The sequence below is a fragment of the Piliocolobus tephrosceles genome, chromosome 10 (assembly GCF_002776525.5).
Source record: "Piliocolobus tephrosceles isolate RC106 chromosome 10, ASM277652v3, whole genome shotgun sequence".
NCBI lineage: Eukaryota > Metazoa > Chordata > Mammalia > Primates > Cercopithecidae > Piliocolobus > Piliocolobus tephrosceles.
The window spans coordinates 121,026,134-121,044,392 of NC_045443.1; the positions used below are offsets into that span (position 1 = coordinate 121,026,134).

The following is an 18,259-nucleotide window of genomic DNA, read 5'->3' on the forward strand; positions in this document are numbered from 1 at the left end:
CAAACCATCCTAACAGTTCCTTTCTTTCTTATCATCCTATGTATTTCCCTCATAGCATTTGCCACATCAGAAAGTCTCTTAATTGTTCACTTTGTGAACTCTGTCTCCTACCCCTGCCCCACTCTAACTCCAAGCTCTCCACTAAAAACTTGCGGGGCCCTGGACAAATTTATTTGTACCTCAGTTTCCTACTTTATAAAATGGGAATAACAACATCTCATAGGTGGCTAAGAGGATTAAGTTTTATTTATTTATTTTTTGAGAAGGGGTCTCTCGCTCTCTCACCCAGGCTGGAGTGCAGTGGCATGACCTGGGCTCACTGCAACCTCTGACTCCCGAGTTCAAGCAATTCTCATGCCTCAGCCTCCCAAGTAGCTGAGACGACAGGCATGTGTCACCATGTTTGGCTAATTTTTATATTTTTTAGTAGAGACACGGTTTCACCATGTTGGCCAGGCTGTTCTCGAACTCCTGACTTCAACTGATCCATCTGCCTCGGTCTCCTGAAGTGCTGGGATTACAGGCCTAAGTTTTAAATTTAAATATGATGCAGTGATCTCAATGGGGAAGGAACTCCATGTTAGAAATCTGTAAGGTCACAGTCACGACAAAGCTGTGGGGACGTCACTGGCATTTAGTGGGCAGGGTTCAGGCATGCAGATCATAGGGCAGTCCCCCACGACGAAGAATTGTCCTGTGTCCATTTTATATTACAAAACAATAAATATTTTGCACAGTATTCATAACATCGAAACAAACTTGCTTCAAAATCTCATTAGAAGTTGGTCACCCGTTCAGAAAAGCATGTCACCAGTGGAGGTGCTGTATACAATACCTGGATCATCAACACACCATTGCTACATCGATCTGTGTTCAGCTGCTGAATTCACAGTGAGTCTACATACAAGTAAACGTGACTACTTCATCATGTCTTCTAATGAACATGTGCCTCACATGGATATATCCAAATACATGTTATTGATTTTTTAAAGTGGGTACAGGTAGGTTATTTTACCTATGAATTTCATTTTAGGATAATATAAATTGATGTTATTTTGAAAGCTGTTATAAAAAGAGAGCTCAGAGGCTGGGCACAGCGGCTCATGCCTGTAATTCCAGCACTTTGGGAGGCCAAGGTGGGTGGATCATTTGAGTTCATGAGTTCAAGACTAACCTGGGCAACATAGCAAAACCCTGTCTCAACAAAAAATACAAAAATTAGCTGGGCATGGTGGTATGCACCTGTAGTCCCAGCTACTCGGGAGGCTGACGTGGGAGGATGGCTTGAGCCCAAGAGGTTGAAGATGCAGTGAACAGAGATTGTGCCACTGCACTCCAGCCTGGGTGACAGAGTGAGACCCTATTTCAAAAAAAAAAAAAAAGAGAGAGAGAGAATGAAAGAGGAGAAAAAGAAACAAAGAGAAGGAAGGAAGGGAGGGAGGGAGGGAGGGAAGGAGGGAGGAGGGAGGTGGGAGGGAAGGAAGGGGAGAGGTATGGAGGGGAATATATTCTGATTCTGACTTAAGATGCTAATGTCAGGCCAGGCGCGGTGGCTCAAGCCTGTAATCACAGCACTTTGGGAGGCCGAGACGGGCGAATCATGAGGTCAGGAGATCGAGACCATCCTGGCTAACACGGTGAAACCCCGTCTCTACCAAAAAATACAAAAAACTAGCCAGGCGAGGTGGCGGGCGCCTGTAGTCCCAGCTACTCAGGAGACTGAGGCAGGAGAATGGCGTAAACCCGGGAGGCGGAGCTTGCAGTGAGCTGAGATCCGGCCACTGCACTCCAGCTTGGGCGACAGAGCAAGACTCCATCTCAAAAAAAAAAAAAAAAGATGCTGATGTCAAAAAAAAATGTTGATTTCAAATTGTTAAAAGTAACAATTTCTAGTTAAACACAAATTTTCCAGAAGTTAAACTACATTATGGCAATGCCTCCTTTGTTCTAAAGCATGTTAATTCAGGTATCAAAAGCTAATGAGGGCCAGCCATGGTGGCTTATGCCTGTAATCCCAGCACTTTGGGAAGCCAAGGCAGGCAGATTACCTGAGGTCAGGAGTTCGAGACCAGCCTGGCCAACATGGCAAAACCCCTTCTCTACTAAAAATATAAAAATTAGGTGGGCATGGTGGCACTCGTCTGTGATCTCAGCTACTCAAGAAACTGAGGCAGGAGAATCACTTGAAACTGGGAGACAGTGGTTGCTATGAGCCAAGATCGCACCACGGCACTCCAGCCTGGGCAACAGAGCAAGACTCTGTCTCAAAAACAAACAAACAAAAAGCTAATGAGTAGATACATTAGGGGAAACATTTAATATATTTAATAAAACATTCCATTTTTAATTGCATTTGTATGGGCATTTTTAAAGGTCTTTCACATTAGTATATACTGATTATTATATACAAACAAGCATAAAGTATAAAAACTGAAAACTCAATTTTTTTAAGCATATAGTAATACTTTCTTATAATTCCAATAATTATGGATAATGGATATAAATAATTACACCCAGCAGTTGCTGTTATTGAATTCTTAAACCAGGTAATCTTTCATTTCGCTTACTCTACTTTCTAAAAAATAACACAAATTATGCTTTTAAAAGTATAATTAACGTTTAAAATAAGATCTAGTGCTTTCTAAGAATAATGGTTTATACATTTCTATTAAAAACTATCAAATTCAGCCTTAAGAAAGTCTATCTTGAGCATTATTCTATGAAACAAAATTTATATGTAAGGTTTTTTGTTTTTTGTTTTGTTTTGCTTTGTTTTTTACTGAGGGGGTCTAGTTATGTTGCCCAAGCAGGTCACAAACTCCTGGGCTCAAGCTATCTACCTCTGCCTCCTTAAGTGCTGGGATTACAGGTTCTCTATTTTCAGAGAGAGAGAGACAGGGTCTCAGTCTGTCACCTAGGCTGCAGTGTAGTGCTGTGATCATAGCTCACTGCAACTCTGACCTCCTGGGTTCAAGTGATCCTCCCACATCAGCCTCCCAAGTAGCTATGACTACAGACCCCATGCCACCATGCCCAGCTAATTTATGTATGTATTTATATTTGTAGAGACGGGGTCTCGCTATCTTGCCCAGGCTAGTCTGAAACTCCTGGCCTCAACCAAACCTCCCACCTTGGCCGCCTAAAGTGAAAGGATTATAGGCGTGAGCCACTGTGTTTGGCCATGTAAGTATTCTTTTAACTGTCACATTTTTATATCACAGTTTAACCTATGAACCAAAGAAAGAACCACTGATCTGAAAACAATATAATGGAATGTATCACAGCTGAATATGGTAAGGTACTAAATAGAAGCTTCAATTTATAATTAGAACATTGAAAATATTTCAAAGTGGATTTAGGTTTTTTAAAATGATGACAATTCCATATAAGTTACTGACAACATTACAATTAGTAACAATTTTAATAATTTTGGGATTCTCAGGTCTCTGAATGAAGACAATGTTTTAGTTCATATTTAATATACAAATTAGAATGTCTAATCAGTAATATATTGTTAAAAAATACTTTTGATCACCTTTTTCCCATTCATTCAATATCATTCCCAAATTAATATACTTGACCACTTTAGCATTAACTTAAAAGTGTCATGCTCTTCAGGACATAAATTTCTAATAATTTAGAGTTTAGTAGAGGTATGTTTTAATACAATTATTTTAAAATTACAAAAATAAAACAAAATGAGATACCTCACAGCTTTTCCAAAGTTCCGAATCAGTCTTTCCACTGTTTTGTAGCTCTTGCATTAAAGAAGTAAGGACTTCAACTGTACCTTGAATTACAGATGGTCTGGTCTTCCCTGAGAAAGAGGATACCCCATTTGTACTAAGGTGGGGACTACTTCTGTTGAAACATAAATAATTCAAATGGTTTTCTTCACTCTATCAAAGTGTTGAATAATTCAGCAGTTCAAGATTTAGCAGAGCAGTACAAAACCACTGATATTTAATCCCTCTAATGGCACCTCATTTGTTGAAAATCTGATCACAAGTTGGTTCACAAAAGGAAAAGGGCAGTAAAAAGACCGCACTGTATTCTTTTTAAGAACACAACAGAAAGACCTTTTCCAGAAGTGAGAGAACACTCCAAAAGATCAGCAGAAAATAAAAAAAGTCTGTGCTAAACAATAAGATTAATTTTCAGCTTCTCTGATCTCCCCTATTTCAGAGGATTATTTCCCCCAACTTTAAGAAAGCCCTTCATTGTGCAGTGGGGATCCTTTCTCCACTGCCCCAAATGACAGTCAAATCTTGTTCACTGGATACCCACAATTTGGTATGATAAGGTGATATCTATCTCGGCACTATCTCTGAATAAAAGTTGTGCCAAGCAAATTAGCAGCAAGTATTCAGGACTTACTTAGCCTACTCAGTGTGTAAAACAGCACTGATTCTTTCCAGGAGTACTGCTTTTCCAAACTTCAGTTGTTATTTTGGATTTGTTTTATAAACACACAATATATTTCAGGACATTAAAATGTACTTAAAATCTAGTCACAAAAAGATCATTTTCATTTATTTACTGCTTGATATCCTGCTTTCTTTCACAAAGAATTTGTTTTAAAAATAAATAAATAAAAATAACAGTAAAATAATAGTTAGGACCAGTGAAAATATTACTAAAAATTCAAAGGAGGCCAGGCACAGTGGCTCACACCTGTAATCCCAGCAGTTGGGGAGGCCGAGGCGGGCGGATCACGAGCTCAGGAAATGGAGACCATCCTGGCCAACATGGTGAAACCCCATCTCTACTAAAATACAAAAAATTAGCCGGGTGTGGTGGTGCACGCCTGCAGTCCCAGCTAATTAGGAGGCTGAGGCAGGGGAATCCCTTGAACCCAGGAGGCGCAGACTGCAATGAGCTGAGATCGTGCCACTGCACTCCAGCCTAGTGACAGAGCAAGACTCCCGTCTCAAAAAAAAAAAAAAAAAATTGAAAGGGAAGAACATATGTTATCAGTAAAGGGTTTTACATAGCTGTAATAATCGAGTTTAAATGTGGCCAATTTACCTGCCAGTCACAATGAAAAGGGAGACAAGTTTAATTGCCTAATTTTCACTAGCAAGGCACAGCTTCCTCCACCCAAATCAAACACTGTTCTCACAGGAATTTCTTCTAGAAGTGTACTTTAAAGGGACCACCAAGTAATACAACAACCAAAATGCGAGGCCAACTTTCAGCAAGTGCATATAGATTACTGTAGGACCATTCCCTGTGCCTTTTAAAATGTACTTTCTCGTTTTACTTCACATATTCCTTTGTTTTTTACAACTCCCCACCCCCATTGTTTTATATACCCATGTAAGCTGCCTTAAATTCCTCCTGAAAAGGGCAGAGAATTAACAATTTTTTAAGTAATGTATTTATTTATAATTACAATACACAATTTCTTCAAGACCTACTGTGTTTAAAGTTCCTTGCCCCTTTACCAGTAAGGCCCCAAAACCGCTGTTTTCCTTTCTTCTACATGCTGTTTGTAGGTGCTCTCCTCTCTTACAGTCCTTGCCTTTTTGCTGTTTCTACACTACTATAAATTTAGAAACCCAATAACCAAGCTTGTCAGACTATGTGCAAATTGAAAGTAAACAGGCTGATGACAAACAAACTAACCAATCTGTGTTAAGACCATTAAAAAACAGGCTGGGCGTGGTGGCTCAAGCCTGTAATCCCAGCACTTTGGGAGGCTGAGACGGGCGGATCACGAGGTCAGGAGATCGAGACCATCCTGGCTAACACGGTGAAACCCCGTCTCTACTAAAAATACAAAAAACTAGCCGGGCGAGGTGGCGGGCGCCTGTAGTCCCAGCTACTTGGGAGGCTGAGACAGGAGAATGGCGTAAGCCCGGGAGGCGGAGCTTGCAGTGAGCTGAGATCCGGCCACTGCACTCCAGCCTGGGCTACAGAGCGAGACTCCGTCTCAAAAAAAATAAAAAAATAAAAATAAAAACAAACCAATCATAGGATAGTTTAAAAATAAAATGCATTTAAAAAAATAAATAAAATGCATAAAACACACTTTGGTAACATCTATTTAGTCCACTATTTTGTCTACTTAGAGCCTGGTTTTGTCTTAACTTCCTAATACTCAACTTTAATTGCTGCTTCCCACATTGGTGAAGTATTTCTGCAACATAAAACATCATTTGTCCCAATTATTTAAAAATGTAGAAATAATATTTAGGCAACTAAATGTTAAAGATACGCTTGTAACTTACAAAAACAAAAAAGTGTAAAGGAAAGTAAAACAAGCAAAACAAGTTCTTTTTCAGAATGCTTTCCATGCAAAAGTACGTATCTCTGGGAGAAATGAAAAACATGAAACTACTAAACCTATTCCTGACTTAAATAACTGTCCTTAAACATTCTTTCTTCTTTTTTTTTTTTTTTTGAGATGGAGTCTCGCTCTGTTGCCCAGGCTGGAGTGCAGTGGCGCCATCTCAGCTCACTGCAAGCTCCGCCTCCCAGGATCACGCCAACCTCCTGCCTCAGCCTTTCGAGTAGCTGGTGGAGTACAGGCTCCTGCCACCACGCCCAGCTAATTTTTTTTTTTTTTTTGTATTTTTAGTAGAGATGGGGTTTCACCATGTTAGCCAGGATGGTCTCGATCTCCTGACCTTGTGACCCACCCACCTTGGCCTCCCAAAGTGCTGGGACTACAGGTGTGAGCCACTGCGCCTAGCCTCTTTTTTTTTTTATTTTTAAGACAGAGTCTTGCTCTGTTGCCCAGGTTGGAGTGCAGTGGTGCAATCTTGGCTCATTGCAACCTCTGCCTCCCAGGTTCCAGCAATTCTCCTGCCTCAGCCTCCTGAGTAGCTGGAACTACAGGTGCACACCACCACACCTGGCCAGGTTTCACCATGTTAGCCAGGCTCGTCTCCAACTCCTGGTCTCAGGTGATCCACCCGCCTCAGCCTCCCAAGGTGCTGGGATTACAGGCATGAGTTACCGCGCCCAGCCTCCCTGAACATTCTTGATAGGTTAAAAAATAATAATAATAACAATAATTCAAATCAGTAACTATGACACTATTTGGATAAACTGGTAAACGTATGCAAATAAGGTTATTCTGATTTGTTACATTTTCTAAAATCCCATTCTTACCTATCAGTATTTAAGTTCAGTCCAAGAGAATGAAGAGAATTTTTATCAGATTCTACAGAAGATGAAGTTTTGTGTAAGGTTTTCACCAAGTCAAACTCTTCCATAGTGTAAAGAAAGTGTTATATTCTCTTATTTGAAAATAAAGGTTCTTGGACTGTTTGAGGAAAGTGAATCCGTGTCATCTTCAGAGGCTTCATCATCTACTTGCATTTTCAGTGGCTAACATTCAGAACTGTGAAATATGCTAAATTTCCAAGAGAGTCTGAAAATGAATGGGGGAAAAGAAACTACTATAAAAAGCCACTAAACCTAGCAACTGTTTTTACATAACTTTGGAAACCTTAACTTCTTTCATGCAGATCTCCATTAAGGATAGCAACAGTATTCACAATAATCAAAATGTAGAAACCACCCAAATGTCCATCAGTGGCTAAATGGATAAACGAATGAAGCATATCCATAGAACAGGATAGGATTCAGCCATAAAAAGACATATGCTACAACACAGAACACTGAAGATACTATGCTAAGTAAAAAAAGCCAGTCACAAAAGACCACAGACTATATGATTTCATTGATATGAAATATCTTGAATTGGCAAATTCATAGACAAATGGCTGCCAGGAGATAGAGTAAGGAGAGAATCTGAGTGAGTGCAGTTGGTATGGAGTTTCTTTTGGGGTGATAAAAAATTTTGGAATTAGTGATGATGGCTGGACAACCTTGTGAACTAAAAACCACTGAATTGTACACTTTTAAAAGGCTGAATTTTATGGTATATGAATTATGTATCTCAATTAAAAATCTACATCAAGGATTATTTGCAAAAGCAGCATCACCTTTTTCAGTTAGTATTTCAGATTTTTATATGTTTAATAATCAATGTTCTTTTTTTTAGAGACAGCATCTTGCAGGCCGGGCGCGGTGGCTCAAGCCTGTAATCCCAGCACTTTGGGAGGCCGAGACGGGTGGATCACGAGGTCAGGAGATCGAGACCATCCTGGTCTACACGGTGAAACCCCGTCTCTACTAAAAATACAAAAAACTAGCCGGGCGAGATGGCGGGCGCCTGTAGTCCCAGCTACTCGGGAGGCTGAGGCAGGAGAATGGCGTGAACCTGGGAGGCGGAGCTTGCAGTGAGCCGAGATCGGGCCACTGCACTCCAGCCTGGGCGACAGAGCGAGACTCTGTCTCAAAAAAAAAAAAAAAGAGACAGCATCTTGCTACGTTGCCCAGGCTGGTCTACAACTCCTGGCCTCAAGTGCTCAGCCTTCCGAGCAGGGGGGATTACAGTGCAAACCATTTTGCCAGGCTTTACAATGAAGGTTCTAGATACAATTCTGTTATGTAACAATTGGAATACTTGCATGCCTTGTTCATTTGTTTAATAAATTCTACCAAGTACATATGTTTGTTGACTTATACAGAGACTAGAAGAACTGAACTACTTAATATTTAATTTGTTTTAAAAAGAGCCAATTAAACTGTTAACAACCATAGCTTCCCCATTGTCTGGAAGTACATTTTAAACTATATATATGGTCTTTTGTCTCTGTGCAGCTATTCTTAGAAAATAAACCAACTGGACACACTGGAGCCTGCCTGCTGCTACTGGCAGCATGTCCCAGCTACTCTGGAGGCTGAGGTGGGAGGATCACTTGAGCCCAGGAGTTCAAGGCTGCAGTGAGCTATGATCCTGCCACTGCACTCCAGCTTGGGCAACAGAGCGAGACCCCATCTCCTAAAAAATAAAAATAAAAATACTAAATAAAAAAATTATTTGCCAGGCCAACTAAAATTTCACTGAAGCTGGGTATATACGATGGCAAATTGGCTGTAACAGGTCAAACAAGATGCCTCTTTCCTGGGGAATTCATGCATTTATAAAAGAGCAAGGGAGCAAGAAGAAAAAGGAGAAATAAAGGAAAAAAAAAACTTCAGCTGCTTACAAACAGAAAAGCTTAGAGAGTGCAACAGGAATACTGTCTAATATTCCGCTTCCGCTAGATTCCCACTTTTAGGTCCTGCTTCTATAAAGCATTACACAAAAACAGGGACCATTTCCTTCAGGGACAGGAGTGAATGCAAAGGGTAACCGGACCTAACTAAATGGACTTTTCCCCAGTGGCTCAGCCCATCACCCACGACAAATGGGGCACTGAAACAGTCAAGGACTGCCCCTTCCAACTGGCAACAGAAATACCTGGATTCCAATTACCGTGCTGTTATGCCAGGAAAACACAAGCTCTCCAGGGAGATGGACCTGCAACCCCATCTATTATTTCCGCTGCTGAGGTAATCCGGATCCGGATGCAGATCCAGATGGAAAACCACTACAAATTCAAGGATGCTTCTCCATTGGAGTGGAGGTGCTGGGGGGAGGGCAGGGAAGTTAAGAGGGAAAAATCCTTAAACACCCACATATACAATGCAAAAAAAAATTTTTTTAATTTTGATACAGAGTGAATATAAGAGCAGAGCTTTTCTATTTCTCAGCAACAAGATATGACGCTTTTGGTGTCCCCACCCCCTAGCAAAAAAAGGGAGCTGGGCAAAAGGAACGATTGGCGGTTATGAAACATGAAAGTTAACTGGGCGCTCCGCCTTGCCGGGAGGCTTGGGGGAGAGGAAGAGATTTCAGATAGGGATGAGACCAGATCCTGACATTCTGGGGCTCACAGCCAGCCCGCAATGGCTGGTGGCCGCCATGGGGTCAAAGTGGGAAGGAGAGGGAGAATCCATGCAGTCGCCTAAGCTACGGAAAGCAAGGAGGACGGAGAAAAGCCACCGCTCCTGCAACTACAACCGCGATCCCAAAAGGAAGCCGGGACACCTTGGCAAAAAATGGGGGGAAAAAAATAAATAAATAAATAAAACCACAAACCCCCCGCCCCTCGGGAAGGGCGCTCCGCTATTGGGCCGCGCGAGTGTCACTCAAGGGCGCCGAGTCTAGAAAAGGCGCACCGCGGCGGGGCAAAGCTCCCACACCGCGAAGGGCTCCGGTAGGGTCAAGTTTATCGGCCGCCGTCTCCTCACACCCCAGCCCATCACCACACTCAGGGGGCCGCTAAGACGGTGTCTCCTAAGTCTCGTCCCCTGTCCCCAGCGGCCTACAGCTCCCTGCAGGCTGGCGGCCGCTTACCTGGCCGCCGCTCCCGCTGCCGATGTCAGGGTCAGGAGAGCGGCCTCTCGCGACCGTTACTCGAGCGAGCGCACGCGCGCGCCCTGCGTCTCGCCGGTGATTGGCTGCTCGGAAGGAGGCGGAGACAGCCAAAGGTGGTGCGCGCGTCCACCTCGCCCTTCCCCCTCGCGCAGCTCCAACCAAAGAGAGATGTCCAACCCCGGGGGTGTGACAAGGGAGTGGGAGTGCTATGAAACCCTCTTCTCTGATTGGCTCTCTGGAAGCCAGCCGCTGCCACGAGGGAAAGAAGCTTCAGTTTGTCGCATGCGCAGTGAGTAAACATGAGCCCCTGGTAGATGAGGGAAACCGCGATCAGAGTACGGCGCGTGCGCATATCGGGATCGCGATTGCGAGTCCTCTGCTGCGGTGATTCCGGTTCCTCTAGAACGTTGAGGGCACAAGTCGGGTCCTGAGACCAGGTAAGCGTCTGCGGAGAAGTCAGGTAGCCGTACGGCTGCCGACGACTGTCAAGGGCTCCGGAGAGAGGACTGGGAGCCGGGATGCCTGGGTTTTTCCCGTCTTGCGACCCCGAGTGGCGCAGCCAGTTTACCTGAGGCCGCGCTGGCGGTGGGGTGGGGCCGGCCCTGACACCCTAGCTCAGTTTTGTCGAGACCTGGTTTACGCTAGGTGCTGTGGGTCGGCCCTGGAGCTGTTCAAGCACTTAGGGCAGGGGAGAGGAGAGACTACCGTCCTGGAGAAAACGGTTCCACGGAGGCCCAAGGCGAAACGGAAGGATCCTCATGTACTTAGCTGAGTGGAGCTGTGAGCACGCATCAGGTGCTGTTTCAGGCCTGACACGTAGTAGTGGTCAGCACTGCCCTCGCTAGGCTTCTGCGGAGATATTTGTTTTTTTAAATAGACGTGGGGGGGGGGGGGGGGGTCTCACCGTGTTGCCCAGGCTGGTCTTGAACTCCTGGCCTCAAGCGATCCTCCTTCCTCGGCCTCCCAAAGTGCTGGGATCACAGGCGCCAGCCACCCTGCCCTACTTTTGAAGGACCTAAGGGAACCCGCTCTCCTCCCCGTGGGTCCCCAGCCCATTTCATGTGCACTGTGCAGGCCACATTCTTCAGCCTAGTTAACCTTTAAGGTCCTTCCAGCTCCTCGATTTCCCTCCAGGAGTTCTGGCCCACAGTAAAGGGACTTCCCTGGCACTATCACTTAGGCCTCCACGACCCAGGAGATGGATTTGCCCTTGGAATGACAGATTTGCCAGGAGGCCTTCCATCTCATTGGAGCTTCCGAAATATACCTACCAATTTTTATTTTTTACTTTTTTAAATTTTTTTGGGGGGGTGGGGACAGGGTCTCAGTCTGTCACCCAGACTGGAGGGCAATGGCGTGATCTTGGCTCACTTTAACCTCTGCCTCCCGGGTTCAAGCGATTCTTCTGCTTCAGCCTCCCAAGTAGCTGGGAATACCGGTGCCCGCCACCACATCTGGCTAATTTTTTGTATTTTCAGTAGAGACGGGGTTTTGCTGTATTGGCCAGGCTGGTCTCAAACACCTGACCTCAGGTCATCCCCCTGCCTCGGACACCCAAAGTGCTGGGATTATAGGCGTGAGCCACCATGCCTGGCAATTTTTAAAGGGTAAATGTGATATTATCCTGTTTTTCGTGATTTTTTAAATTATATTACATAATTCCAAAATATATTTTGTTTAAACCAGGACTTGCTTCATTGAAGATGGTTTTATCTTTCAGTGCGAGCCTGCTGGGAAGTCAGGCTACATTTTTGGCATCACAGTGATCTCCTTAGTACCTGATTTCACAGACCAGAATTATGACCCCACCAAATAACATGTTTTCAGTAATGTCATGGCTTCTCAAGTACTTCTTAAATTGGACCATACCAAGTAAAATAATTTACAAGCCACTGTTCTAGATGCCTTTTCACCCTAAGCTCTAAAACAAAGGCCCGTGAAATAATCAGTTCCCAGACTGGGTTTGTGTCATAAAATCACAGTGTATGTGGTGTGTCATTCCGAAGTTCCTCAGCCTTGTAGTTGAGAGATCTGACATGCTCCCATTTAGTGAGCACTAAGTACTTTACATTTATGGCAATATGTATGATTTTGTTCTCACTCTAGGTAGTAGTATCTCCATTTTACAGATGAGGAAATAGAGCCAAAGTTGCCCAGTAAGTAAATTGTGGCATTGAGACATTGAATGCAGGTCTATTGGCCACAGAGCTTGCACTCCTCAGCAGTAAGACCTTTTTGAGACAAAAGAAAAAATGAGAGGAGTCGTCAAATACAGAATGTGAGTTGCCTTTTTTTTTTGGTGAGACGGTGTCTCCTTCTCTCGCCCAGACTGGAGTCCAGTGGCGCTCTCTCGGCTCACTGCAAGCTCCACCCCCCAGGTTCACGTCATTCTCCTGCCTCAGCCTCCCTAGTAGCTGAGACTACAGGCGCCTGCCACCTCGCCCAGTTATTTATTTATTTATTTATTTTGTATTTTTAGTAGAGACAGGGTTTCACCGTGTTAGCCAGGATGGTCTCGATCTCATGACCTCGTGATCCACCTGCCTCAGCCTCCCAAAGTGCTGGGATTACAGGCGTGAGCCGCTGCACCCAGCCTAGTAGTGAGTTATCTTAATTGTTCACAGTCACAGATCAAGCTTCTTGTTCTACTCTTTCCCTCTTCTCTACTGTACTTGATTAGTCTTTTAAAAAGAGAAAGTTGGCCGGGCGTGGTGGCTCATGCTTATACTCCCAGCACTTTGGGAAGCCAAGGCAGGCGGATCACTTGAGGTCAGGAGTTGGAGACCAGCCTGGTCAACATGGTGAAATCCTGTCTCTACTAAAAATACAAAAATTAGCTGGGCGTGGTGGCTGGTGCCTATAATCCCAGCTACTTGGGAGGCTGAGGCAGGAGAATCGCTGGAACCCGGGAGGCATAGGTTGTAGTGACCCAGGATCGTGCCACTGCACTCCAACCTGAGCAACAGAGTGAGACTCTGTCTCAAAAAAATAAATAAATAAAAATTTAAAACAGAAAAAGTTAAGGAAAAGGATCTAACATTGCCTAAGGAACTGGAAAAAGATCTGGAGATACTATGAAAGGTAACGAAACAAGGTGTAGAAAGGATAATTTAGTTTCAAAAATTGAAAACCTAATGGTCTTCCAAGATAGGTCTCCCTGAGATAATCAGGAAGTGTGCATCTCTTATTTTATTTGTATTAAATACAATAATGTATCTGAAAGTACTTTGCAGCTGGATGTGGTGGCTCACACCTGTAATCCCATCACTTTGGGAGGCTAAGGCAGGAGGATTGCTTGAGCCCATGAGTTCGAGACCTGCCTGGGCAACATGGCAAGACCCCATCTCTATAGAAAATTAAAAACTAGGCCAGGCGCGGTGGCTCAAGCCTGTAATCCCAGCACTTTGGGAGGCCGAGACGGGCGGATCACGAGGTCAGGAGATCAAGACCATCCTGGCTAACATGGTGAAACCCCGTCTCTACTAAAAAATACAAAAAACTAGCCGGGCGAGGTGGCGGGCGCCTGTGGTCCCAGCTGCTCGGGAGGCTGAGGCAGGAGAATGGCGTGAACCCGGGAGGCGGAGCTTGCAGTGAGCTGAGATCCGGCCACTGCACTCCAGCCTGGACGACAGAGCAAGACTCCGTCTCAAAAAAAAAAAAAAAAGAAAAGAAAAGAAAATTAAAAACTAGCCAGGTATGGTGGTACACACCTGTGGCCCCAGCTACTGGGGAGGTTGAGGCAAAGAAGCTTGGTTGAGCCCAGGAGGACAAGGCTGCACTGAGCCATTTTTACACCACTGCACTCCACTTGGGTGACAGAGGGAGACCCTGTCTCAAAAAAAAAGAAGAAGAAAGTGCTTTGGTTTGGGTATCTTTAAGTGCTAAACAAACACAAGGCATCATTAATAGAAATACAGGCTTTGAGACTTTTAGAAGAAAATATACAGTGGTGGTATTGCTGCTTTTTCAATGTGTTTCTGTTTTAATAGTATAGTTGATAAATTATAAAGTTCCTGTTAGATGCCATAAATAGAACAGATATGAGGCTGGGTGCAGTGGCTCACACTTCCCAGCACTTTGGGAGGCCGAGGCAGGCAGATCACGTGAGTTCAGGAGTTCAACACCAGCCTAGGCAACACGGTGAATCCCCATCTCTACTAAAAATACAAAAAATTAACTGAGCATGGCGGCGTGCGCCTGTAGTCCCAGCTACTTGGGAGGCTGAGGCAGGAGAATTGCTTGAATCTTGAAGGTGGAGGTTTCAGTGAACTGAGATTGTGCCACTGCACTCCAGGCTGGACGACAGAGCGAGACTCCGTCTCAAAAAAAAAAAAAAAAGAAGAAGAAGAAATATGATACACACAAATAGGACAGGTGTAATTATGTGGATTCAAAGTTTTCTGCTTAAAAAAAAATCAACAGAGCCAGGCACTGTGGCTCACACCTGTAATCCCAGTACTACCGGAGGCCAAGGCAGGCACCTCACCTGACGTCAGGAGTTTGAGACCAGCCTGGCCAACATGGTGAAACCCCGTCTCTACTAAAAATACAAAATTAGCTGGGCGTGACGGCAGGTGCCTGTAATCCCAGATACTCAGGAGGCTGAGACAGGAGAATCACTTGAACCTGGGAGGCAGTGAGCCAAGATCATGCCATTGCACTCTAGCCTGGGTGACGGGCGAAACTCCAGCTCAAAAATAAAATAAAAATGAACAAGATATTGGGATTATGTGAAGGGAATGTTTTCCTCTTTATTTCATTAGCTAGCTCTTGAATTCTGCAGCATTAAGCATTCAAGCGTTAAGCCTGTTAAATTTAGGCCAGACCTAGTCTCCTTTTCCTCCCATCCCCCAAAATCAAAGACAACAGCTCTGCATTTCCTGCCCACTCTATTATGTTTTCCTTGTTTGAGAAGTAATTATCTGCACTTACTGTGAGTGAAGGGCGCTTTACCTTCAGTGTAAAACCCCAACTCTAGGAAATGGCATGGTCTGTTTCAAACCTGACCAGCAATACTCACTAGTTCCATTTGAGAGGTTTCAGCCCTTAAGGATCTCAGGCACCTACAGCAGGAGGATGAGCTAACAGGAGGATGTGAAAGACAGAGAAAGGCTACTTTCTTTTTAACTACCATTTTACAGAGAGCACCAAAACACTTTTTTTTGTACCCTGTACTCAGGGTGGAGTGCAGTGACCTCAGCCCACTGCAACCTCCGCCTCCAGGGTTCAATCCATTATTCTGCCACAGCCTCCCGAGTAGCGGGGACTACAGGTGTGCACCACCACACCTGGCTAATTTTTTGTATTTTAGTAGAGGGGGTTTCACCGTGTTGCCCAGGCTAGTCTGGAACTCCTGAGCTCAGGCAGTCCACCCTCCTCAGCCTCCCAAAGTGTTAGGATTACAGGCATGAGCCACCACACCTAGCCCCAAAACACGTTTTTGAAACATGAATTATCATTAAGCATTTCTCAGAAAATCATTTTCCCCTCACTTAGCTTCTGGCACCACCTGCTGGCTGTTTTGTCTTTTCAAAGCGGCAACGTTGCACGTTGGTCTGTTTAAGCTCAATGTTGTTTGGCCCTTAACTGTTAATTAGGTCATTGTTTTGAGACCTACGGTTTCATCTCCTTCTTAAGGAAGAAACAAGATGGAATAAGCAGGTAATCAGCCCTCCTGAATTCTTGTCTCAGTTTCTTAAATGTTATATAAATAAGAAACAGGCTGGGCATGGTGGCTCACGACTGTAATCCCAGCACTTTGTGAGACCGAGGCAAGCAGATTGCTTGAGCTCAGGAGTTTGAGACCAGCCTGGGCAACATGATGAAACCCCATCTCTACTTTTTTAGAAAAGAAAAAGAAAAGCGGGCCAGGCGCGGTGGCTCAAGCCTGTAATCCCAGCACTTTGGGAGGCCGAGGCGGGCAGATCACGAGGTCAGGAGATCGAGACCATCCTGGCTAACACGGTGAAACCCCATCTCTAATAAAAAATACAAAAAACTAGCCGGGCGAGGTGGCCAGCGCCTGTAGTCCCAGCTACTCGGGAGGCTGAGGCAGGAGAATGGCGTGAACCCGGGAGGCGGAGCTTGCAGTGAGCTGAGATCCGGCCACTGCACTCCAGCCCGGGCGACAGAGCGAGACTCCGTCTCAAAAAAAAAAAAAAAAGAAAAAGAAAAAGGAAAAAGCTTTTAAAAGTGTCTGTCCTAGCAATCAGAAGAACTTGCCGATTCCTGTGTTCTGGAACAGTGCTTGTCAAATTTTATGTGCCTCTGCATCACCTGAGGATCTTGTTAAGCTGCAGGTTCTCATTTGGTATGTCAGAGCAGGGCCTGAAATCTTCATTCCTGACCATCCTCCACGTGCTGCTTTTGCCCCTACTGTGGACCACACTTTGGGTAGCAAGATTCTAGAGCTACATTGTCCCATAAAGTAGCCACCAGCACATGTGGCTAGTGAGCACATGTGGTCCAAACTCAGATGTTCTGTAAGTATGACTATACCCTAGATTTTGAAGCCTTCATATCTAGGGAAGGGAAAAAGAATATCTCAATTTAAAAATATTGGCTGGGTGCAGTGGCTCATGCCTGTAATCCCAACACTTTGGAAGACTGAGGTAGGCAGATCGCTTGAGCTTGAGTTCCAGACCAGCAACATGGTGAAACCTCGTCTCTACAAAAAATTGAAAAATTAGCCAGGCATGGTGGTACATGCCTGTAGTTCCAGCTACTCAGGAGGCTGAGGTAGCGAGGCTGGAAGGCATAGATTGCAGTGAGCTGAGATGGCACCACTATACTCCAGCCTGGATGATGGAGCCAGACCTTGTCTCAGAATAATAATAAAATATTGATCACTTGTTGAAATAATGTTTTTGATATATTGGGTTAAATATAAATTTCATCACTTTCTTCTTTTCTAATGTAACTGCTAGAAAATTTAGAATTTCACATGTGGGTGGCATTAGTTTTGTTTTTTGGTTTTTTTTTTTTTTTTTTGGAGACAGTCTTACTCTGTCACTAGGCTAGAGTGCAATGGTGCGATCTCAGCTCACTGCAACCTCCGCCTCCCAAGTTCAAGAGGTTCTCCTGCCTCAGCCTCCCGAGTAGCTGGGACTACAGCTACGTGCCACCACACCTAGCTAATTTTTTGTGTTTTTGGTAGAGACGGGGTTTCACCGTGTTAGCCAGGATGGTCTCTATCTCCTGACCTCATGATCCGCCCGCCTCTGCCTCCCAAAGTGCTGGGATTACAGGCATGAGCCACCGCGCCCAGCCCAGTAGCATTAGTTTCTATTGGACAACACTGTTCTAGAACATTAACACAATAGAGGTGACATTTTTGATGTTTTTTTTTTTTCCCCATATGACCCAGTTTCCCAATCTCCTTGTTTCCATGTCACCATCTCTGCTAGCTCAAATCATTATTTGTTTAATCCTTTTCTTGGGATGATTTCCTTGCCCTCCTATAACACTCCTTTACACCTTTTTAGCCTTCACCATTGCCATCATGATCCCAGGGCTCTCATCAAGCAGTGGACAGTCGTATGTGCCAGAATACAGGCAGTAGTACCCTTGTGTAAAGCGCTTAGCCTTGCCACGGGGTGTGGGGCCTGGACCAGCAGCAACAGCCTCATCTGTGAGCTGGTTAGAAATGCAGAGCCTCGCTGGGCACGGTGGCTCACGTCTGTAATCCTAGCACTTTGGGAGGCTGAGGCTTGTGAATCACCTGAGGTCAGGAGTTTGAGACCACCCTGCCCAACATGGTAAAACCCCATCTCTATTAAAAATACAAAAAAAAAAAAAAGCTGGACGTGGTGGTGGGCAACGGAGGTCCAGCTACTTGGGATGCTGAGGCAGAAGAATTGCCAGAACCCAGGAGGCAGAGGTTGCAGTGAGCCCAGATCGTGCCATTGCACTCCAGCCTTGGAGACAGAGCGAGACTCTGTCTCAAAAAAAAAAAAAAAAAAAAAAAAAAAAAAAAAA

The 18,259-nt window shown here is 44.6% G+C and overlaps 2 protein-coding genes across 13 annotated transcripts in view; one reads left to right on the forward strand and one right to left on the reverse strand.

Moving 5' to 3' along the window:
• Positions 1–10,427, reverse strand: part of MPHOSPH9 (M-phase phosphoprotein 9) — a 79,592-nt gene extending 69,165 nt beyond the window's left edge. For 3 of the 11 annotated variants that reach the window (XM_023205811.3, XM_023205807.3, XM_023205836.3), the window contains exons 1-3: positions 10,262–10,426; positions 7,120–7,381; positions 3,708–3,861 (exon numbers count right to left, since the gene is read on the reverse strand). In XM_023205811.3, the coding sequence (XP_023061579.1) occupies positions 3,708–3,861; positions 7,120–7,223 (258 nt within the window). In that variant the 5' untranslated portion in view covers positions 7,224–7,381; positions 10,262–10,426. Of the gene's footprint in view, positions 1–3,707; positions 3,862–7,119; positions 7,382–9,322; positions 9,492–10,261 lie in introns of all 11 variants that reach the window. The other 8 variants (XM_023205812.2, XM_023205809.2, XM_023205810.2 and 5 more) reach the window with 8 other exon arrangements.
• Positions 10,132–18,259, forward strand: part of C10H12orf65 (chromosome 10 C12orf65 homolog) — a 28,363-nt gene continuing 20,235 nt past the window's right edge. The window contains exon 1 of one of the 2 annotated variants that reach the window (XM_023205849.3): positions 10,132–10,719. The gene's annotated coding sequence lies outside the window, so the exon portion shown is untranslated. The remainder of the gene's footprint in view (positions 10,720–18,259) is intronic. The other variant, XM_023205844.3, reaches the window with a different exon arrangement.